The 21,673-nt window shown below is 52.5% G+C and overlaps 10 protein-coding genes across 11 annotated transcripts; 5 read left to right on the top strand and 5 right to left on the bottom strand.

The window, feature by feature from the left end:
- Window positions 1-330: 330 nt before the first annotated feature.
- GGS1 (FPP/GGPP synthase family protein) lies at window positions 331-1,587 on the bottom strand (the record flags this gene model as incomplete). Its single annotated transcript, XM_046085624.1, has 3 exons — window positions 331-1,093; window positions 1,166-1,448; window positions 1,524-1,587. 3 exons carry the CDS (start codon window positions 1,585-1,587, stop codon window positions 331-333), a joined length of 1,110 nt encoding a protein of 369 aa, XP_045941587.1.
- A 1,105-nt stretch (window positions 1,588-2,692) lies between these two features.
- LDX57_003977 (cell division control protein 14) lies at window positions 2,693-3,657 on the top strand (the record flags this gene model as incomplete). Its single annotated transcript, XM_046085625.1, has 2 exons — window positions 2,693-2,948; window positions 3,026-3,657. 2 exons carry the CDS (start codon window positions 2,693-2,695, stop codon window positions 3,655-3,657), a joined length of 888 nt encoding a protein of 295 aa, XP_045941588.1.
- A 1,491-nt stretch (window positions 3,658-5,148) lies between these two features.
- LDX57_003978 (uncharacterized protein) lies at window positions 5,149-5,406 on the top strand (the record flags this gene model as incomplete). The annotated part of the gene is made up of 1 exon (XM_046085626.1): window positions 5,149-5,406. One exon carries the CDS (start codon window positions 5,149-5,151, stop codon window positions 5,404-5,406), a length of 258 nt encoding a protein of 85 aa, XP_045941589.1.
- Window positions 5,407-5,553: 147 nt separating this feature from the next.
- On the bottom strand, window positions 5,554-6,574 carry LDX57_003979 (putative mitochondrial outer membrane protein (Sam35); the record flags this gene model as incomplete). The annotated part of the gene is made up of 3 exons (XM_046085627.1): window positions 5,554-5,949; window positions 6,007-6,246; window positions 6,323-6,574. 3 exons carry the CDS (start codon window positions 6,572-6,574, stop codon window positions 5,554-5,556), a joined length of 888 nt encoding a protein of 295 aa, XP_045941590.1.
- Window positions 6,575-7,382: 808 nt separating this feature from the next.
- On the top strand, window positions 7,383-9,095 carry mac1 (putative copper-activated transcription factor GRISEA; the record flags this gene model as incomplete). The annotated part of the gene is made up of 3 exons (XM_046085628.1): window positions 7,383-7,417; window positions 7,490-7,650; window positions 7,711-9,095. 3 exons carry the CDS (start codon window positions 7,383-7,385, stop codon window positions 9,093-9,095), a joined length of 1,581 nt encoding a protein of 526 aa, XP_045941591.1.
- A 669-nt stretch (window positions 9,096-9,764) lies between these two features.
- MIC10 (MICOS complex subunit MIC10) lies at window positions 9,765-10,305 on the bottom strand (the record flags this gene model as incomplete). Its single annotated transcript, XM_046085629.1, has 3 exons — window positions 9,765-9,814; window positions 9,907-10,057; window positions 10,231-10,305. 3 exons carry the CDS (start codon window positions 10,303-10,305, stop codon window positions 9,765-9,767), a joined length of 276 nt encoding a protein of 91 aa, XP_045941592.1.
- A 158-nt stretch (window positions 10,306-10,463) lies between these two features.
- On the top strand, window positions 10,464-15,371 carry LDX57_003982. 2 transcript variants are annotated; one of them, XM_046085630.1, is made up of 3 exons: window positions 10,464-10,691; window positions 10,804-11,649; window positions 11,707-15,371. In XM_046085630.1, exons 1-3 carry the CDS (start codon window positions 10,674-10,676, stop codon window positions 15,304-15,306), a joined length of 4,464 nt encoding a protein of 1,487 aa, XP_045941593.1. In that variant the 5' UTR covers window positions 10,464-10,673; the 3' UTR covers window positions 15,307-15,371. The 2 variants fall into 2 exon arrangements, with proteins under 2 accessions (XP_045941593.1, XP_045941594.1); XM_046085631.1 differs by having other exon boundaries at window positions 10,464-11,649.
- A 758-nt stretch (window positions 15,372-16,129) lies between these two features.
- fur4 (nucleobase cation symporter-1 family protein) lies at window positions 16,130-18,089 on the top strand (the record flags this gene model as incomplete). The annotated part of the gene is made up of 5 exons (XM_046085632.1): window positions 16,130-16,229; window positions 16,328-16,398; window positions 16,451-16,700; window positions 16,762-17,489; window positions 17,550-18,089. The coding sequence occupies 5 exons, from the start codon at window positions 16,130-16,132 to the stop codon at window positions 18,087-18,089; spliced, it is 1,689 nt and encodes a 562-aa protein (XP_045941595.1).
- Window positions 18,090-18,424: 335 nt separating this feature from the next.
- LDX57_003984 (uncharacterized protein) lies at window positions 18,425-19,530 on the bottom strand (the record flags this gene model as incomplete). The annotated part of the gene is made up of 4 exons (XM_046085633.1): window positions 18,425-18,600; window positions 18,721-18,791; window positions 18,912-19,070; window positions 19,184-19,530. 4 exons carry the CDS (start codon window positions 19,528-19,530, stop codon window positions 18,425-18,427), a joined length of 753 nt encoding a protein of 250 aa, XP_045941596.1.
- Window positions 19,531-20,100: 570 nt separating this feature from the next.
- On the bottom strand, window positions 20,101-21,087 carry LDX57_003985 (uncharacterized protein; the record flags this gene model as incomplete). Its single annotated transcript, XM_046085634.1, has 2 exons — window positions 20,101-20,636; window positions 20,709-21,087. The coding sequence occupies 2 exons, from the start codon at window positions 21,085-21,087 to the stop codon at window positions 20,101-20,103; spliced, it is 915 nt and encodes a 304-aa protein (XP_045941597.1).
- Between the last annotated feature and the right edge of the window lie 586 nt (window positions 21,088-21,673).

Consider the following 21,673-nt stretch of genomic DNA (forward strand, 5'->3'; position numbering starts at 1 on the left):
CTGGAGTATGAATGGATTATTCATGCATAGTTTTGGATCATTATACCCAGGGCGCTTGGTTTCTTCTTTTTCTGCGATTCAACAAAAGAACTTACACTACTTCTTATATACTAAAGTTTTGCGCCCATCGGATGGGAATTCTCACGGGTTACGGTCAGAGATCAACACGAAGGTCTATTAGTAATAGAAGATTCGTCACGGTCATTATTATTAGAACCAATCCAGAGAATACTAAGGGTAGAAAGATAATAACAGGCTGCTAAATGATAGATGATGGTCCCGCTGGGTAGGACACATGTTTAGTACAGCAAATGCAAAAAATGACCCAGTTTATTTGTCGGGCCCTTCGGCGTTCAACGTCGCCTCAGTGATCTTGTCTAGGATCGATCGTACCATGGCGCCATCATCGCGATCCTCGGGATTCTTGCCAGCCCCACTGGCCTCGATATCGTCTATCAACTTTAACGCCTTCTGGAGCAAATCCCGAACGACCTCTTGTGTATGTGTGAAGCTGCCGGTGCTCTCCATATAGCTCATCGCATACAACTTGACCTCCTCGTCCTTTGTACGCTGCTTGAGAATGTTGATAAGTTGGTGGTTTTTGGGGTTCGAACGAATGCTGTGTATGATGGGGAATGAAAACTTCCCTTCTGTAAGATCCTCACAGAGACCTTTATGTTTGGTGTATGTTGTGTTGGACAGGTTCAAGTAGTCATCACAGATCTGGAAGATCAATCCCAGCACGTTGACCAGGCTAACACAGTCTTTCCCGGTGCTACTTTCAGCCTGCATAAGTTTCACCGCTAGCCGAAATAGACCCCCGGTTTTGTTCCCGACCATCTCTAGGTATTCCTCCTCGCTGGGGCAAGTGAGCGTGTCTCGCCAAAAGAGATCCATCCCTTGACCACGGTGTAGATTGAGCAGTTCCTGAACGTAGATGTTGATCGCTGTCGGATTGTTCAGTTTTTGAACCTCTTGGAGAGCCAGAAAGTACACGTAGTTCGCCGAGTTGATGGTCTGCGCTGTGCCGAAGATGTTGTGAGCCACGGGGATTCCACGCCGGAGTACGGAGTTGTCTTCGACATCGTCGATTCTATGCGGTGGAGGCGCTTGATTAGTATCGGCTTCGGCGTTGCCATATGGAATCAGAGGGGGTTCATCGTACAGTAACGAAGCCGTGTGAAGCATGGCCACCACTTTGTTGATGATCACGAGACTCTCCGGGGGAACCTTCAGCCACACATTAAAGGCGTTTATGAGCTGCCGTCGAATGTCCTTGCCTGGATGTTGTAGCATGTAGTCATAGGGCCCCATCAAGATCCGTTCGTTCTCCGGAGACCATTGACCGTCTCGATGTTTCGTCCCATCGAAGCTGGACACGTTGCGGGTATGTCGGCGCGACGTGTCCATGTTCGTCTGAAGAGAGTCCCCGTTCATGGATAGGCGCCCTGTTTCCGGGATTGTCGTTAAACCGTTAAAGATGCTCGATAAATAGGGGGATGCATAAATGTGGTCGACCATACCAGCTGAGCTTGTGCGAGGAGGAATAGATGTGGGGGGTGGGTAGGAAGAAGATTCCGAAGACATGATGGGATTTTGCCGGTCGTTCCTGCCCTGTCGGTGAATGAAGACAAAGGGGAAAAGATAATCCTCAAAAGTGAAGGTCCCCGCGACAACCTGAAGCGACCGATCAAGTCATATTGTCGACCTGAATGCCCGGGGGCCAGCGCATGTTATATATAGAGTAGCAGGCAGCATCGCCGCAAACGCCGCTGCGGGGGAGAACCTGGCGCTTGATGAATCACATGCAGATCACGTGCCCCAACACGGAAGGCGGTCGCCGTTTTTGTCCTTCGACTCAACTCTCTCCCCCTCCTTCTTCCCTCTTTCTCCATCACACTCATAACTCGATTACTCCGGACTCCGACGAGTTCGACCGGGGTAGGCTGCACGAGCTTCCATCGTATCACGGGCTAGTGATCTGCGATGTGACCTTGTAACCGACCATGCAAGGAGCCATCCCATCCATTTGAGACCAACCGCAGCGAGGGATTCGCAAATTCGGGCTTCGTTTCGGTTGACCGTCGTGTGACGAATTGTCGATAATGCTGAATTGTCACCAACGGACAATGCACGGAAACTAGACCAAGAGAACGGGCTTTGTTTTTGGGGGCTTTGGAAATGTGGCGCTGCTGAACCTGACATCATGACAGCGGCCAACACCTTATCTTAACCATCCGGTTTCCTCGAAGCGCCCCGAGGTTAATGACGACCGCGCGTTTCCCGGGGCAACCATCGCAAGTTTTCCTGCCAGATGTGGGGGGCAGAAGCACTAAACGCTGACTAGCTCGTCTGTCGGCACGATCAGCTGAAGATGAGCCACAACTTGGGTAAAAGGGTTATTTTTTTGCGAACCAGCTATCTTCTATCGTCAATAATTCCATTTAAATTAGGGTTCTGGGGTCCCTGGCTGGCCGGATCGTGTTCTATTTTCTCCTTCTGGCCCTGTTCTAGATAATAAACACCGTCATATCCCTCTTGGCGCAGGGGCCGAGCTTCATTTTGCTGTCTCCCATTCTTCCCATTTTTTCTTTTTTTCCCCCTTCTGCCCTCTTGCATCCACATATTTTACCCATCACAAAGCCGTTCTTATTTCCTATTCTCTTAATTTACACATCATCTTTCCCGCCCAATGGAGACCTTGCTGGCCCATTCGTTTGATTATCTCTCCTCGTACGAGCCAAGCAAAGTTCGCAAAGGGTTACGCCAGGTCGAAGGCCTTCTCGCACAAATATGTTTATCCAAGTCGAAACAGCCGGCGTCTGACAAACGGAGGTCGCTTCTGTCCTTTGGAGCTCCACAACCGGTTCCCAAGGCCCTTTCGGAGCTCAAAGATGATCCCGCATTCAGGGAATTCTTCAAACTGCAGGAAGGATTTCAATGGAACGGTAGGTGCTAGTCCGACCCGGCGTGAAGCTCACGGTCAGGTTACCCAATGACTCCGATACTAACGAGCTCGAAACAGTCGCGATGCGTCTGGTAACGTGTTTGGAGCATCTCCTTGGCCGAGGAAGTAATGGCACCAACGACCTTCTCATCATCTCCACCCTCGACCTGATCCAAGGCGCGCTTCTTCTCCACCCGCCGTCGCGGACGCTTTTCGCGCGCGAAATTTACATGAACCTACTACTGGACCTTCTCGACCCGATCAACTGCCCCGCAATCCAATCCGCGACTCTCCTGACCCTGGTCACTGCGCTTCTCGATCATCCCGCCAATACGCGCACATTTGAGGAACTTGATGGACTCCTCACGGTGACGTCGCTTTTCAAACAACGCGCAACCTCCCGCGAAGTGAAGCTTAAACTGGTCGAGTTCTTGTACTTCTATTTGATGCCGGAAACGCCGCTCATCCCGAACGGCGCAGCGGTCAGTGCGCCCAACACCGCAATGGGCGGCCATCAGCGCAGCCCAAGCAAGCTAGCAGCGCCGGTGTCAAGAAGCGTACATGCTCCCGCTCAGTCGCATGCGAAAGCGCCCCGAGACACGCGCACAACCGACGAAAAGCAATCCTTGCTAGGAAGGTATCTGAACAACGTGGCGGACCTGGTAGAAGATCTCAAGGAAACAGCACCGTTCGGGGCAACGGTTTGCTAGCAGGCCTAGGATACGCCATCTGATCTTCGTCACATTTTTCTTCCTTTCGCGTTCGCCTCCTTATCTCCTTTAATGTTTCTTTGTATATTCAGCGATGGAGCGTGAGTTTACGGGATTGCTGGCCGGGGTGTCAATGTCTTTGCCTTTGGTTATGTTACACCCGATTCCCTTGTGTCATTGTTTTTTTCCTTTCTTGCATTTTCTGTTTTCCTTCTCATTTATCCCGTCTGGTACGGTCTTTGCCACCGACTCCCTTCTTTTCCGATGCTCATTATCATGTCTCTCCTTAAAACCTATGGCTTATGAGCCTTTTTGATGTCATGTCTCATGTCTCACTGTGACTAGTACAAGAGAAATGACCCTCTTACCTGGATCGATGATATAAAATGGAATCAACCTTCAACTTCATCAAACAGCCTCTCGATTACTAGTTTGATTATCTGTGTTTTCCAAGTTCCAATACCATAGCGTTCTTCCACCCCCTTCGTTTCGCGCCGTCTCATATAGTTTTGAATATGTAGGTTTATTTGAATATGATCACTGCACCGCGATGGAACCAGGGGCAGTTGACCTGCATATACATTGTACATACTACATGTCCCATGCAGGATCCCAACGTGATCCAGTACCTGCAGAACGCACCAAGGCCATGCAACCTCGGAAAATTCCTGTTCGTATTCATTTGGGATCAAAATGTGACTCATCAGATGGGTATTCTCGGATGGAACATGGCTGGACTGCAGATTTATAGGGCTTCCTTATTCTTATATATGTTTACCTGAAAGTATTTGTACTCTTGATCAAAATTTCTCGAGAAAGCTCTTGACAGCTGCAGATACTATGGCAAATACAATCCAGAGTGCATTGACCGGCCATGCTCAACCGGGCTCTACTCCGGTTGAGTATGTGGAGACTTGTCGAGGCGTATAATCGGTGAGCGGAGGTCTGTATATCATAGTTTCTTTCCCTCATTTCTCTTTTATATAGATATTATACATACATATTGTCCTATCAAAGGAAGTAATATTACAATAATAGTATATTGATATAACTAACACAAAAACACAGGTATACGACACCGACGGAAACTTCCTACAAGCCCTCGACACCATCGAAATGACCCAATTACTCCCGCACTTTCTAAACCGAACAGTCTTCTCATCTGGCTCGACAAAGCTTGTCGATCTAGGCTGCGGCACAGGTCGAAATACCTCCGGCTAGCACAACTGGCTCCATCGGGCACTGAAATAGTCGGGGTGGACGCATCGACCGGGATGTTGGACGCCTCGCGGGGGCGTCTCCTTACCTGTCTCGTTGGATACATATGATCTGTTGCGATCGCCGCCCGCACCGCCGGAATGTGCTCTCGGAGCCGCCGGTGTGATCTCCACGCTGGTGCTGGAGCATATCCCCGTGCAGCAGTTCTTTGATGGCGCTGCGGCGCTGCTGGCGCCGGGTGGATATCTGTTGGTTACGAATATGCATTCGGATATGGGAGCTATCAGCCAGGCTGGGTTTGTGGATACGGCGACGGGCACGAAGATCCGGCCCACGAGTTACTCTCATACGGTGGATGAGGTGGTGGATGCGGCGCATAAGGCTGAGTTCACGGTCCAGCAGATGGAAGGGGAGAGGGTGCGCGAGAGGACGGTAGACGAGGATCTGGCAGAGAAGCTGGGGAAGAGAGCGAAGAAGTGGGTTGGCATAACGGTGTGGTTTGGGGTTTGTTTTAGGAAGAATGCGGTATGATATGAGGTGTATATGCTTTGTTTTTGTTTTCTTTTCTTGCAGGATTCAAGACCCTGGATTTGTGGGTTCTTGTATTATACAGGATTAAAGAGTTGGGTGGTTTAAACGCGCACAGTAAAAGATAAGGCCCGGTTTGAAGGGTCGCATTTAAAAGAATTTGAGTAGGCGTTCCCGGTGTTGTACAAGGTTCTCATGCTGCTGCAATAGCTGGCCCAGTCGATTGCGCTTCCATCCCATTCCCTCATCTAGAATTAGATGCGTGTATGCGAACACGCTGGCATCGAATAACCCTGGATTCGAGCGACCAAAAAAGTGAAGCTGGTCTCCTAGAAGCGTCGAGAGTGCCTCGAATGCATCGGCCGCCTCGGCCTCCAGCGCACTGACATCGATATACTGCGACGACTTGAGGATCTCATCCCGAGCCGCCTGTTGGAGCTGTATTGAAAGAGTGGCGCGAACGAGTGAATTTGTCGTTGCGGGCGCCACGTAGAGTCTCTTGGCCACGGCCTCGAAGTTTCCTTGGTCCAGGTAGAGGGAGTATAGCTGTTCCAAAGTCAGCAAACTGTTTCTGCGTCAAGATTCCCGGTAAGAGCCACGCACCCAAGCATTCCGTATCCGGCGGTCTAGCAGCGACGCATAGACCTCGAAGCGCACATCGAGCTGTTGCTCCTCTTCACAATGTACTTGCTCGATGGCCCATTTCTGTAGTTTGTTGGAAGGTATCGGGCCATTGGCCTGGGGCGGATGCGCGGGGAGGAGGAAAGGAAGGGCACCGGTGGGTGACGCGTGGTTGTTCGATGGAATGATGTCGAAGTCGATTCCGACAAATTTCAAGTAGGCCTAAGGGAAACGAAGCAAAGCGAAGTGAGAAAAACGCGCTCGACTGATGTTGATGAAGCCGGGTTCAGTGACATACCTGCCACTTGAGACATTGCGGGTTGAACGACGGTCGACCGCGACGGGCTCCCGTAGCGTCTGTGAAAACAAAGAGTCCATTCCCGCGGCGGGACGCCCCCGAGCTGTGAGGAAGGTCATTGGGAGGGAGTGTGACGAGAGGAAATCGGTCGAAGATGCGTTTGATCGGAGCAGGGATGGCGAGATAGTCCCGGGTGCGCGAGACAGGATGACGCGACTCCTGGCCGGCGGGATCACGGCCTTCGTTGGCCATCGGAGAAGAAGAGCTGGGGAGAGGAGGAGAGCGAAGAGGATGCCAAGGAGCGAGACACGCGCCAAAGCCCAACGATGCGCGGATTGTCGTGATGATGCGAAGGCCGAAATCTGGACGTTCGAATTCCGCCGATTCGACCGGCGCCAAGCCTCAGGCATGAAGGCACCGACACAGGCACCGAGGTGTCGAGGTATCCACACGTGCCTGAGCCTTGATTATGCAATCCATTTCCAGGCCAATCTTTCTTCACATTCCCTTCTTCTCCCCCGCACTTCCTTGACGTTCACTCGTTTTCTAGCGGGGCTGGTGGGATAAAGCCATACAGTCGCGCCTCTTTAATAATAATAATAATAATACCGTCCAACCGGTGAAGTCTGCCGCCGCCGCCTGCTCTTATATTAGCCCCCCTACCGTGTCGTCGCATCATACCATTCGCTTGCCCCGAGGTGAACCGATTCGTTCCGTCCGTCAGTCTCGTTATCATAGACGCCGCCGTGGTCTGTCATTTCCTGGGTCGCTCGACTTCAACCCTCCTAAATCTTTGTCGCAACGCAACACAAATCGATTCTCGATGAAATACCAGTTGATTTGGGCCGTGTCGCACTAATTTCTGAGAGTGAGTCTCGAGGTGGAGGCCAAGGTCAGACCGCATTGGTCGCGGTGGAGTAGGCGCTCGGTTTTGCGCAAGTTTTCTCTGGCGTCGATAGGCGTGTCGTCGCGGCGCACTTCTCAGTCGATATCCTCAGGCCAGTAGGCGACAGATGCTTTCCTCTTTGAGTTTGCTCACACTATCGATCATTCCGTCAATATGCCTTTGGACGAAGAAGGCGCCAAATGGTCATGGTAAGAAACCGTTCGCAGTCGCTTATCAGTGGACACACTGGACTGACCTGGGTTTGCGTTGGTGTGGTTTAGCGAGCCGTGTATTCGTGGCCATCGCTCTTCAAAATGTCAGCATTTCGATAGGCTGATGATGAAGGTCCCCAAAGCCGGGCGACCTCTTGCTAAATGCCCTCACCCGAAAGGCACTTGCAGCTGTCAAAAGTCGTACGCGTTTATGATCCGCATACCAAAGGGTCAGTGGCTTCTTGAATCATCGTCTTCGGAATCGCCTACTAACTGACTCTGTCTCGCAGGCACTACCTGTCTTTGTAGACCAGTATATCAAGTGCCCGTGGATCCGGGTGACCCAGCCCCGGCCATGACTCCAGCTGCTCTTGCCCCTACACTTTCTCCTGCTCCTGGGAAGATTCAAAAGTCCTCAAAACGACAGGTCAAAACAGCCCCTGAAGCTATTGCGAAAGCCCTGCATTCTATCCCGGAATTCAAGAAGCCGCAGACAGGAAATGGAACGCCTAACGGCCTATCTCCATTTATAGGTAATTCGCCGGACAGGTCGACCCAGGGCGCCGACGCACTAGGTACTTTTATACCACAGAGAACGACTCAACCGGAAAATGCCAAACCACAGGGCGGGAGCTGTTGCTCAGGGAAATCGCAGCAGCCGACACCACCCCAACCACAGAGTTCTTGCTGCAAAAAGTCCGATTCTCCCGTGAAGAATGGCCACTCCGCAGGGGAGCCGAGCGAGCACCAGAATGTTCCTTATACTCCATCGCTGAACGGGAACCCTTATACGCCAGTACCGGCACCCTTTTCCCCGTGGCAGGACTTTCAAGCAACTGGACAAAATCACTACATGCCCCCCTTCTCATTTGACCAGCCGCAAAGTGGCACCTCTGCCTATCCTCCGAATTATTTGCCTCAGATGCCCCGGAATGGCTCCTTTGCATTTTCCAACGGTGGAACCTCTGGCAGCATTGATTTCAACCCGTCTGTCCTGCCATCGTCCATGCCGCACGAGCCTCAAAGCCTCCACCATCCGCCACCGAGCAGCTTCGACAACAAAACGGATCATGACTGTAGCTGCGGTGAAGGCTGTCAATGCCTTGGCTGTGCTTCACATCCTTTCAACAATACCACGAGGCAGCATGTTCAAGAGATGGGCTTGTTGGTTGCTCTCGATGGTGAGCAGATTTTGGAAGGGTTCAACGGCTTCCAGAGTCCACCAGTACATGCCGACTACCCAAGCGTGCCACCAATGAATTATTCACTTCCAGAGTTCAATCATACTCTGGTCAACGGTACACCGCACATGGGGATGCAGCCTTATGGGGAGGTGGATATCAGCTCGAACCAGCTTAGCAATGGTTATTCTTCACCACCTGCCGAGTACACTCCTGGTCAAACACTGATGGAGCCCTCGGAGTATTACACTCTTGAATACCCGGTGGGATTGCCATCTGGGTGCTCCGATGTGACGGGAAGTTGCCAGTGCGGCAATGATTGTTGTTGCGTTGGCTGCCTTACCCATAGTGGCCACGATGGCTTTTCTTTAGAGGCTACCGCAGCAGAAAACATCGAAGCCCCAACGGTGACCGCAGGTGAGCTGGGTGTCAGCACTTCTAAGAGTGAGATCTTGGGCAGTATTTCTAGCCCCTCATCAGCATCCATGCTGTAAAACCCTCGTTCCGATTCGATTATAATATTGCCCATACACATATTCCTCCTTGTTTGTTTGCTTTTTGACGTCGAGCCTGCCATTCGGACGACTGATGATCATGATACCCCTGCATAGATGCTGGACACTAGAGCTCCATCGTTTTTGTTACTTTGCTTTGCTTGCTCCAACAGTCTATTTCTCCAGAATTAAAAAGTCGCGTTGACATCTCCCCTCCCTTCTCATCCGTCAATCGCTATCGATATCTAGCTATCTACGTCACCCTTTTTCTTTTTCTTTCTCAGTATATTGATTATAGAGACAGTTGGTGGTGTCCTTATCCTTTTTACTTTTTCAAACTTTGCTTTGTTTTTGAAGGGCTTTATCTGCTTGGACGAGGTAGCCTGAATGGATCATAGGGATAGACGCTTGCCAAATCAATAACGTTTTGCCCTGAAGAACCTGCGCCATGATTGTGCGCGCGATTAGATTGGCTTGCAAACACAAACACTCCCCCAATAAGCTGAACCACATGACGAACACGCCTGAAAGGCTGGTATAACAAAGATGAATTGCGTGAAAATATAGGTCAAGTCTAGAGTCTCCCATCTAAACTGCAGGTGTGGCGCCTCAATCTAATTTGATTCCCTCCGGCTATACAGGTATCATACACAACCAGATGCTGACCCTTTACTTACGCAGAGCGTCTCTGACGGGCGAATCACCCCGGCGAAAAGAAGCTAAAGATCCAGTTAGCAATGCTGACCCAACGAATCCCACAGTAGCGAGGCGGGTGCTCCCTGCCATCGATTTCCGGGGTATCAAAACGTACAATCAGCCTCCTCCCACGCACGTCCGGCACCGAAGCCCAGACCAACCCAGGCGGGCCAAGCCCTCCGCTTGAACAGGAGCACCGAGAAGACAACACCGAAGGAAAGACCGAGAGAAGAGCGGATGATCATGGAGGAGATGGCGCGGTCCCACTATAATTATCGTAGCCATAGACAGTTCCGTATTAGCCCGAAGCTCAAAACATTTCGAGTGTGCACGAGTGCTCCTTGCTTGGCTGTAATCAATGGCCGCGCGGGCAGCCATTGATGCAGATGATAGGATTCTCATCGAGTCGAAATCAAGAAACATTGGACGTAGACAGTACCTTCTCGTTCAGCAAGGCCTCACTGACGGGCTTAGTGGCCCGGGCTACAGGCTGGGAACCGTTGTTGTCGGCCATTGTGATGGATCTGCGATCGGGGCGTTAGTTCGGGCCTCAGAAATGAGAAAGGAGCGGTGGACAAACAGTCTGCGATAGACGACGGAGAAAGAAACAAAAGCAGACGAGAGGGCAGAGAAATACCAATGAAGAGGGAGCAGACAGGGAGAAGCCGACGATGGAAGCGATCGGGAAAGGTCGAGCTCTGCCGGGCCAAAGGCGGTCGGGGGGAAAAACCAGCCTTGGCTTGTTTCTGGCGTCACGGGCGCGCCTACTTTTTTTTCCCTTTCTCCTGCTCCACGGATTATGTCGACTTGAATCTTCCCCCCCGTCACTTGGATACTCACCGATCGGACGGCTCTAGATTGTTCATTCGATCGTTCTCCGAAATGCCGTCTGTTGCGGAGGTGGGTTTTTCTTCTTTCCTGTCGCTCTTTTCAACGTTCTTGTGTTCTGTTCTTTACCATGGGGGTTCTTGAAAAATGTATATCCGACTAAATTGTACTGTGTTCTATACAGCGTCCGCGCTCGTCGCAAGAGGCTCTACTTCGACTCGAAAAGGGCTCCGGGTCTCCCTCCGTCCAGCTTAATGAGGCCGCTCAGATAATTGGACTCGACCTGGCCCTGTGTGCCAGTCACCCCGAAATCAACCGAACCCCTCATATCCAGACGAAGGCCGCTCCGAAGGAAGAATGGGTACTGCGATGGCTGCTGAAGAAGTTGAAGGCGGGCAAGAACTACCGGGTCGAACCTGCTTCATTCCTACTCTTGCGACAGCTCATCGATCTGATCCCCCCGAAGACGTTGGCGATCACGTTGAAGGACCAGAAGTTCTTGGGTATCCTCAGCCACGCAATCACCGACCTGGAGGACGACGTTTTTGCCGGACTGGAGAATGGAACGACGGAATTTCTTCGCTCGGATTCGAATTCGAGTAAGACGCTTAGCGATTCGACGCAGGACGCGGGGAAGTACGATAAGAAGGGGACGAAAAGGAAGAGGCCTGGTGATGGAGAGCCGGACGCCATGGACATCGATGAACAGCCGCAAACGCCGACTTCGTGTTTCTTGACCTTCATTCGGGCGCTGGATTGCTTGTACAGCTTGGTCAACCTGACTAGTCGGACGCTGGGGATTGAGGAAGTGGCCAGCGCTCATCTTAGACATGCTCTAAAGGGGGAACCTGAATCGATTGCTTTGACACTGGGCAAATCATTCAGGGTGGCTGCTGTCGCTACGAACCAGTTCTCTCACGCGCGCAAGACGACCGATTTGCAACATCTTCTGTATGTGCTTCCCGCAGTCCTGGAGCTGTGGGAGCTGAGGTCTTATCGCCGGAATGATACAGACAGTGGGTCGAGCAACGTAAGTTCCGATAATGGAAGCTGACAATAGAATACTCGGGACGCTAACAGTTGTTAGGAATCCTTCGCCAAGGTTTGTTTCCAGAGTGCGTTAAGATTACATCTCTGCGTGCGATCCGTCCGACTAGATACCGATGAGAGAGCCCAAGTTCTGCAGGGGGTGGAGCGGTTAATTGCCCTTCATGTGGTGCTACCAGCGCGGGCAGCATTCTACGACCGAGGAGGCTCCGGTATAGATTATTCGGCGAGTGAGCCGGACTGGAGTCCTGTCAAGCCCGTTTCCGACACCTTCAAGCCGATTCTTTTAGGCACCGACTCCACTGGCGCCACTGGTGAAAGCGCAAACACTACGACGAAGACGCTATGGAAGACTGCAGAACTGCTACCGGAATTCTTCGACATCGCGTCCCGTTCGGTGCCTAGGGACACCTTCCGAAGACAGACGCATGAGGCTCCATGGCTGGAGACGCTCTTTGTGGCCGTCGCTGAGCTTGCATATTGGATTGTGAAGGCGGAGGATGCGGACATTTACCTTCCAGAATTCGTCGGCATCCTTGAAAGTCTGTTCCGCGTGGTCCTTTCGCGGAATGTGCAGCTGTCTCTCCATACCTTGCTCACGCATGCCGTGTACACGGGCCTGCTCAAGGATGGGCTGGCGCAAGTTGAGTGGAGCCTCACGGCGCTGCTTATTGAACTGGGAGCCGACATCTTTCTGCCAAACTCTGGTTTGCCCGATTCGACCAAGCTTCTTAAAGCGCTACTTGAGAAGATCCATCTACACTGGCGAAGTGGAGTGTCGCGCACCCACGAAAGCTATGGAGTCATAAAAACCGGCATCGTGGTTCCTTTGTTACGCGGATTTGTGGACGCCCGAGATTTAGCAACTTTCATGCAGTTATGGACCGAGCAGCTAATCAGTATTGAAGAGGCGCGATCGCAAGACAGCAACCTCAGTCTTTTCTCCGTCTGGGAGGATGATGATGTTTGCAACATTTACAGTGAACTGATGCGCAATCCTCTAACCCACGCGCATGCTGCAGTGCAGATGCACGCCGCGGCCGCGGAAGTCAAGGGCAATGATGGGAGAATCTCGGCTACGCCTTCTGCCTACGCTCATTTCCTGATATTAGAGGCGGGTCTAAGAAGTCGCACATTGTATTCTACGGCTTCAAACGAGGATTTGGATGTCGTCATCGAGACGTTGGCCTCTACCTTGCCTTCGAAACAGAGCATTCATTGGAGATGGCGGCTCTGGAGATTGGTCCGAAACCTCCTCGAAAACAATGGCCAATTTGCCGATGGCAGCCGTGGTGCTACGATCATGGGCTTTACGGATGCGGCCGCAAAGTCCATCCGACGCCATCAGAAAGATTGGGTGAAGAAGCCGTGTGCTCCGCTGGAGTGTTTTGAGGCCTACAGATTCACCCTTGCCTCGGTCAAAGCATCTCCCGAATCTAGCAATGTCGATAAGTTTAACACGCTTACAAAGGATGTTGCAGATTTCCTTCAATCGAGCTCCGCAAAGGATGCTTTGCAGTCGATGGACTCCCCGTGGGATGGTCGTGCAGAGACTCTTACTTCTCCCATAACTCTTGCACTGGCTTACTTCCTGGCTATCGTCCAGAGTCCGGAAATTTGGCCTGTCATCGATTCGGACACTCGCCGGTCTTTGCTTAAGCATGTGCTAATCTTGGCGACATCACAATATAATTCATCGTCGTCCATTTTGGAAACTACCCCGGCCGGAGCACGATTCCTGCAAGCCTGGGTGAGCGTTGTTTGCCACGAGTATCTCTTCAACGCTCCCATAATTGTCGCAGACTTGATACACGTGCTCACGGGACCCGTTCAAGAAGCTACTTCCAATCGCCAGCTATACGTCGAGAGTCTCCAGAGGATCCCAGCCCCGCTTGTCACTCGTCGCCAGAGAGCGGTTCTCTTGGATCTGATGCAAAACGTTGTTTTACAGGAAGACAGTACGCCAGAAGTCACCGTGGGGTTGCTGTCCTTGATGGCGAAGCTGGCCGACATGCCCAAGTCCACAGCCGTTCTCACCAGCGACTGGGAACCGATGTGGACCGTGGCTAAAGCCGTTTCCTTGCAAGGAAGTGACGTTGACCTTCAGATCATGAAAGCGTTCCGCAACCTACACCGAGCCGTCGTGACGAAACTGCTGGTCTTGTCCGAGGACGATCGCCGCAAAATCTTCAAGAAAATGTATCGGAAGGTATCTTCCAAGGCGTCTAAGTTGCGATCAATCGATCGCGACTCGATGGACTGTTTCTTTATCAGGATATCTCTGTCCCAACTCTGGCTTCACCGCAAGAGCCTTTCCGGCGTGTTTGACGAGGAAGAGCTGGCCAACTGTCGGCAAAAGGTGTTTGAACTTGTTGTCGCGGAGGTGAAGTCCGTCAAGGACAAGTGCAAGAAACAGAAACTGGAGGAGACTATTACGCTGATCAAGATCCTCGACGCCTTGGAGGACTTTGAGGATCTCGCTACCGATCACACGGAGGTTGAAAAGTTTTTGTCCAAGATCGAAAGCTACGTGGAAAAGTCCATTGACTCTGGCTCCTCGCTACGACGACTGATTAGGCGCCGCGTTCTCGCCGGCCGGGGATCGGAGAAAAGCATTACGCTCCCCGTCATACAGTATGCCGAGGCCCTTCCGCTGCGGCACATGTATGGCGAGGAACAACGTCTATTTATTCGGTCAACGAGTGCCAGATTCCGATCTTTGTCGTCGGACGAGCTTACTCGAGTGATCCGCGATATCCGGGAGCTTGGATTCCTCGGAGACAGTGCTGAATACCACCTGCTTATCTGCGGGTTAGCCGTGGCATCTCTGGCACCCATCGAAGACAAGGACAACGATACGGCCAAGGAGCTGTCGCTCTTGTGCACCGCTGTGACGGAGTCGGTGTCGCGCAGCAAATCGATCGAGCAATTCACCTTCGGCACCGAATGCCTGGACATTCTCTTGCGCAACCACACGCGCTGCATCAGCCAATGGAACATCGATAGCCTGTTGGCCTGCGTTGCGGTGTGCGCGTCCAAAGCTGGGCCGCGAATCAATCCCGAGTACTCGGCCACGATTTACATTCGACTGTGCCGCATCATGGGTGCTCTGCTGGGTATTCATCGCCAGAAGCTGGGAGGTCGATTCCACCTAATCCTTCCCGCGATGCAGCGGCTGTTGAACTGCCTGTTTGCGCGGTCTCGCAAGCGAAGCCGATCGATGCTTTCCGAGAAGCGGCAGGCCGAACAGCCGTTCTGGCTGGCATCCCTCGATGCGGCACACGCGGTGCACTTTACGCGGTTGCTCACGTCCCTGTGCGATCCCACGGTGTCGGCGGTGTCGCGACCAACGCAATCGGGGGTCGGCTACGAGGGCCTGACGGACCAGACGAAGAAGGCCAAACGGATTGCGGGGCAGTACCTGCAGTACCTGATTATGGAGTATGCGCAGAGCTCCTTACGGGGGACGCTAGCGCCCGAGGTCAAGGCGGCGATCATGCCCGGCCTGTACTCGGTGCTGGACGTCATGTCGCGCGAGACGATGCGGGCGCTGAACGCGGGACTGGACGTGTCGGGACGGGCGGTGTTCAAGGGATTGTACGATGATTATATGAAGTTTGGGAAGTGGAATCAGGGGTAGATAGAGAGGAGTAGTGGGGGGGGGGGTTGATTTTAGCGCATAATACCACATTGTTTCAGAAGAGATGAAGCATGAAGAACGAAGAACGAAGAACGAAGAACGATAAGAGAGAGAGAGATAAGACCTCCGATCGGAGGACCACGTGACGCGGGTTACTCGATGGGATCGAGTCAGCACTTGACACGACGATGAGGTGACGATTAGATACGCCCAGCCCGCCCCGTCTCCACCTGACTCCTCTTAGTTTCCTCCGCAAACAGCAGCAGTCCAGATATCGCTGATAACACCCAGTCTCTTACTCGATCAGATCACTGATGGAGGGCTGCCAGTCTGCCCACAGCCTATTGGCACCGCTCTTATCGCTGCCCTGCTCCCACCTTCCCCATTTTTTTGACTTCTCCGGGGATGAGGATCCCATCTCCATTCCATGATTCCCGTCCATCCGGGGCCTCCCATGATAACGGCTGATATGGCTCGATATCACCCTGTCGTTGCCCTGATTGGCCCCTGGCTGATCATGACGATATGGCTTCCAACCGTCCGTTGTCCATCATGACTAAATGAGGATCAAATGGAAACCCGGGATATCATCGGGTGCGCCGTCGCTGCCTGTGGTGTCAGGCTTAGGCGTGTCGTTCATCTTTATATCCCGTCCCCGTCCTACGCTCCCTCGGCCCTCTCGACAATCTCGCATCTGCTTTATTTCGCTCCTTCTGCCCTCGTCTTCCCCAGTGCGATACTCTCCTGGGCGCAGCGAGCAAGTCACCCAACTCGGACCGGACTTCCCCGCGGGTGTGGCATTGCATTATTGCAGCATTGCATCATGGCTCGAATGAAGCAATGGGTCGAGAAGCTCGAGGTGCCGTCGGAGCCTGGGCTGACCAACACGCAATTAATGTTGACCAACCATGATTTACGGCCAGGTGAGACTTTGGCACCCGGCCGACGATTCCCTTTATTCCTGCCTGCTCCGGATGTCGTTCACGCGTCGTGGAACTGTTCAGCTGATCGCATGGTGCAGTTGAACCCGAACGTCGCCAATGGAGGTGGTACAATTTTATTGCTTTTTGGATTGCAGACTCGTTGAATATTGTATGTTGGTGTGGTTCTCGGAAAGCTTGCCGGAAGGCTAACGGTGGACCAGAATACCTGGATGATCTCCTCGTCCATGATTGTGGATGGACTATCGTGGTGGCAGGCCTGGCTCTGTGTGTGGGTGGGCTACTTTATGGCCGCGTGTTTTGTTTGCTTGACCGGTCGCATCGGCGCGGTCTATCACATCTCCTTCCCTGTGGTCTGTCGGTCTACATTTGGTATCTGGGGATCCTTCTGGCCTGTGTTCAACCGGGCGGCCATGGCGGTAATTTGGTACGGGGTCCAGGGCTACATCGGAGGTGAGTGCCAGACCCTTTCGTCCCCACCCCAACAATAATGCAGGTCTGACGCATCAATTAGGTCAATGTGTGACCATTATGATCAGCGCCATTTGGCCCAGCTATGCAAATTTGCCCAACACTATTCCCGCAAGCTCCGGAGTCGACACGAAGGGCTTTGTGAGCTTCTTCCTCTTTTGGCTCCTCTCGTTACCCGCGCTTTGGTTTCCCGTCCACAAGATCCGACATTTGTTTACCGTCAAGGCAATCTACTCCCCCATTGCGGCCATTGCCTTCTTCGCCTGGGCCATCAGCCGTGCCAACGGTATTGGGCCGATTGTGCACCAACCCAACACCGTGCACGGCAGCACACTGGCCTGGGCCGTGGTGAAAGCGATCATGAGCTGCATGGGGAACTTTGCTACTCTAATTGTCAATGACCCCGACTTTTCGAGATTTGCATACAAGCCCAAGGATGCCCTGTGGTCCCAGCTGTTTACCATCCCCGTAGGCTTCGGAATCACTTCTTTCATCGGCATCATCGCGTCGTCTTCGTCGGCTGTGATCTTCGGAGGTGAGATGGTGTGGAATCCTCTCGACCTCCTGAACATGTTCCTAGAAGGAGCCAGCTCTGCCGAGCGCTTTGGCATCTTCGTGATCGCGACGGGGTTTGCTTTGGCCCAGCTCGGCACAAACATCTCGGCCAACTCGGTCTCGGCTGGTACCGATATGACCGCGCTGCTGCCCCGGTACATCACGATCCGACGTGGTAGCTATGTCTGCGCCGCCGTGGGCTTAGCCATGTGCCCGGTAAGACTCCCTGATTAAGTCCTGCATCGAAAAGATTCCTAGCTAACATGAAGAACGCAGTGGAACCTGGTTTCCTCGTCCAACCAATTCACCACCTACCTCTCTGCCTATTCCATCTTCCTGTCATCCATCGCTGGACCGATGCTATGCGACTACTACGTTGTTCGCAAGGGTTACCTACAAGTCAAGGACCTGTACTCGGCCCGGAAGGACTCGCCCTACCGATACGTATACGGCTTCTCCTGGCAGGCCTACGCCTCCTACCTGGCGGGCATCCTCATCAACATCGTCGGGTTCGCCGGCGCCGTCGGCCGCACCGTGCCCGTAGGCGCCCAGTACATCTATAACATTAACTATGTCTCCGGCGTGACCGTCTCCTTCATCCTGTACTATATTCTGACCCGTCTTTTCCCGGTGCCGGCCACCAGCGAGACCTGGAACGAGGTTGACGTGGACGTCGACAACCTGTCCATCGCCTACGGCGAGGAAGTCGACTCCTACCCATACGAAGTAGACGCCGCCCCGAAGACGGACGATGCCGGATATGCATCGTCTCCTGATCAAAAGGGAGCCAAGGCGGGATCTGCCGCCGCCATTTGAACAAAAAAACAAGAACATATTATATCCAAGCTGGCGCACGCGGAGCAAACATCATTTTTGTACATAAGCGATTGGGAACGGGGGTTTTCTATATATACAATACCCCTAGGGACTTACTTAGATCTGGTCGATTATCGAGACCAACTACTCTGTTCTTCTGAACGATAGAATTTGTGCTTTGATGCATCTGCACATGTTATGAGACATGAATTTGATTATGGGACATGGTTTTCCATTTCTGTTACCCCCTTCTTTTCTTCTTGTTTCGTTAATTAATGCCCTCCTATATGTACCGTCATGACACAATCTCCAGCTGTCTCCCCTTCGTTAAGTTTCTAGCGAGTAGTATACCCCCCATTCGCAAAGATCGTCTGCCCCGTGATCCACGTCCCCTCGGTACACAGGAAGCGGACGATGGGTGCAATGTCCTGCACCATGGTTAGGCGGTTGCCCATGCCGTTGGCTTTGTGGAACTCGACGGCCTCCGGAGATTCCTGGGGATAGAAGAATGCTGGAGAGACATGGGTATTAGCCATCGGATTAGTCCATTTTCTCTTCATACTTTCATAATGCAGATGTAGATATGGGTATGAATATACGAATGAGGGAGAGGGAATAGGGGAAGACGTACGCGTATCCATCGGACCCGGAGCAATATTGTTGACGCTGACGCGGCGGGACTGGAGTTCTTTGCAGACGCCTCTGTTGTTTTGAGAGAGTTGGAGGTTAGCGGTTATTTCTATTCTTAATCGTATATGCGTTTGTTTTGTTTATTTTTTTTGAAGAAGGAGGGGGAGGTAGTGGTGGGCGTCCCAGACGTACCGAGTAAAATGCTCCACAGGAGCTTTGCTCCCCGCGTAGGAGGTATAGAAGCCCGTAAAGGCGCCGAGAAGAGCCGTGACGATGGAAATGATCTTGCCACCATCCGAGATATGCGCGGCGGCTTCTTTGAGAACGAAGAAGGCGGTTTTGGAGTTGATGCTGAGGACATTTCGTTTAGTATCATACCACACGGAGTACTTAGTCTTGGAGTGGAATTTCGAGGGAAGATATATGAATGACGGGAAAGGGGGAAAGGAAAGGCCATAGCATACGCAAACATCTCATCATACTCCTCCTCGCTGATCTCCGTGATCGGTTTCTTGAGCACCTTGCCGACCGTGTTCACGACGATGTCGATCTTGCCGAACTCCTTCAGCGTGTCCTGGAACAGCTTGGTGACGGCCGCGGCGCGCGTGAGGTCACCCTGGTAGGTTGCGATCTTCAGAGACGGGTATTTCTGCTTCAGCTCGGCGGAGAGGCTGGAGGCGTCGGACTGGCTGCCAGCGGAGTGATAGTGCAGGGCGAGGTTGGCTCCCTGGGCCGCCAGTTCGCGGGCAATTTGGGCGCCAAGGTTCTTGACGCCGCCAGGGATGAGGGCGACTTGGCCGGTAAGAGACATTTTTGAGGATGCCGATAGACAATTAAGGGATTGAAGCGACTAAAAAGAGAGAAGCTGGATGTAACTGGGTGTGGTGGAAATGTAGCCCTCAGGGATCTATGAGGATGTTCAGGGCTCCTTTTATAAGGAATCGCGGGGAGAGTTCCATGGCTGAATATTGTAAGGTTCTCTTTGTTTCAAAAATCGACACCGCATCTTTCCCTGGGCTGCGCTATTTCCGTTCAGTCCGAGATATGAGGTCAAATGCGGGCTCTGCAAGAGGTTAAGCTTTCTTAGTATGTGATATCCCAATCGGGAAAGGCGCGTTCGGTGGGCTCTCTTGACGAGAAATGATGTAATATGATTGGTCAGATTTGGCAAGATCAGATCAAAAGGGGATGCAACGGGCCAATTGGGTTTGCTAATGACGTCAAGAGATGCAGTCCCGCCGTGAAGGTGATATCCTATTTGGGTTATTGCACGGCCTCCCTACCTAGACAGTGTAGACATGAATGACAGATTGTCGATCTTTTGGTCGTGGTCTCGTAACTCCGTTGTATAAATACACCGCTATGTCCGTTTATCTCCTGATTATGACGCTCCCAAGAAATGACCCGGATTCGGATCTGGCAATGCTTGCCCTGGCACGAATGTTGCGCCGGGGAAATAGAGCGACGATCCGTGCAAAAAAGCCGCGTTGCGGTCTATCCAGACGACTATCCGCCGCAGCAGCCCGTTCAGTCCGAGGGACGTGAGACCGCCTCGTAGACCGACCGCCCTAGTGAGACCGCGCATGTGCACGCTATAGTTCTCCATGTTACCGAACATCGCCTCGTAACTGGCCATCTTCGCGATAGCACCCACCAATGCATCGTTGACGCCGTCCTTCTGCTGGAATTGCAAGGAATAGTTGATGGCGTTGACGGTCTCGCATCGCAGACGGAGCAGATCTAGCTTGATATCTGCCGACGGATCCCGCACCGAGGCATAGTGCGATCCAGCCAGTAGCATGATTACAAGGAATAATGAAGGCTCGGTCATAACCAGCGGAAACCAGCTGGTTCGGAGAAGGCCTCGGTTACCGGGCTGATCCAGCTCGGGAATGTCGACCGCCATACTCATGAGATCTAATGCCCAGTCGGAGGCGGGGCTCGTTAGCTCGCTCGCATCAGGGACAAACTACAGGTGACTGTTCTTACAGTGATCCACGAGCTGTGGCAAGAACGGCCTGAACGAGATCGGATAGGACCGAAAAGGATCGACGCGGATTCCACCGAGCGGCGGCGGGATCGAGATGGCGGGTTGGACCACGTCGAAGGGCTTGGGAGGGCGAGTCGTCGTATCGGAAACCAGGCCATCCTGATCATGCGGGGCGGAGCAATCTAGTTCTATGCAGGTCGACCAGGGCCGTTTGTCCCGGGCCTTTTCGGCGCCCTCCTTCTGAGTGGAGTGCGACGAACGGTTCTCGATTTGCTTCCATTGATAGCGAGCCACGTGAGAGCGGATCTCGGGCTCTTTAGCGAGCTGCAGGGCATCTTTAGGTTCGCGAACATTGATGAACACAAAGTCCATTCCCATGGTTGCGTTGTCGTGTACTGAGTAGATTGATCGATCTGGTGGATGCTAGATCGGGTCTGATTTAGGTAGTACTATTATTTATCGTAGCGGAGGGCTCGTCATCCTTCGACTGGTAGTTGCTCGCGTTTAGAGGCGGCAAGACTATTCCTTCGATCTGGTTCTTTGCCCTGAAGAATGAAGAATGAGATGGCAGGCTGGGTTCGAAAAGAGTCCAACATCGCAGGTTGACAGGAGGTTCAGCTCCGAATTTCTTCCTGAGGCGCCCGGAGATTTCAGCTGGTCGGACTGGCGCTAACCCGATTGGGTCAGTGGTTGCCTCCTTCTTTCTACTCGATCGATTCTCTCTCTTCCTTCTTCCTTTGCTCTCTTTCTCCCTGTCGTTTACCTACTATTTGGCTTTCAGCCCCTTACTCCGAGAATTCGATACTCTGCATATTTTTGTGGTGAAAGCAGAATTAGGGAAGCCAACTCCCAAGAATGCTACTAGGACTTCAGATGGCGAGGCACGGTTCTTTTTTTTAAACAAACCACTAAATCTCCCCGATGTTAGCCCTCTAGGTAACATCACCATGTCATCATAAACAGC

The sequence above is a fragment of the Aspergillus melleus genome (assembly GCF_016097325.1).
Source record: "Aspergillus melleus strain CBS 546.65 chromosome Unknown contig2, whole genome shotgun sequence".
In the NCBI taxonomy this organism is placed as follows: domain Eukaryota; kingdom Fungi; phylum Ascomycota; class Eurotiomycetes; order Eurotiales; family Aspergillaceae; genus Aspergillus; species Aspergillus melleus.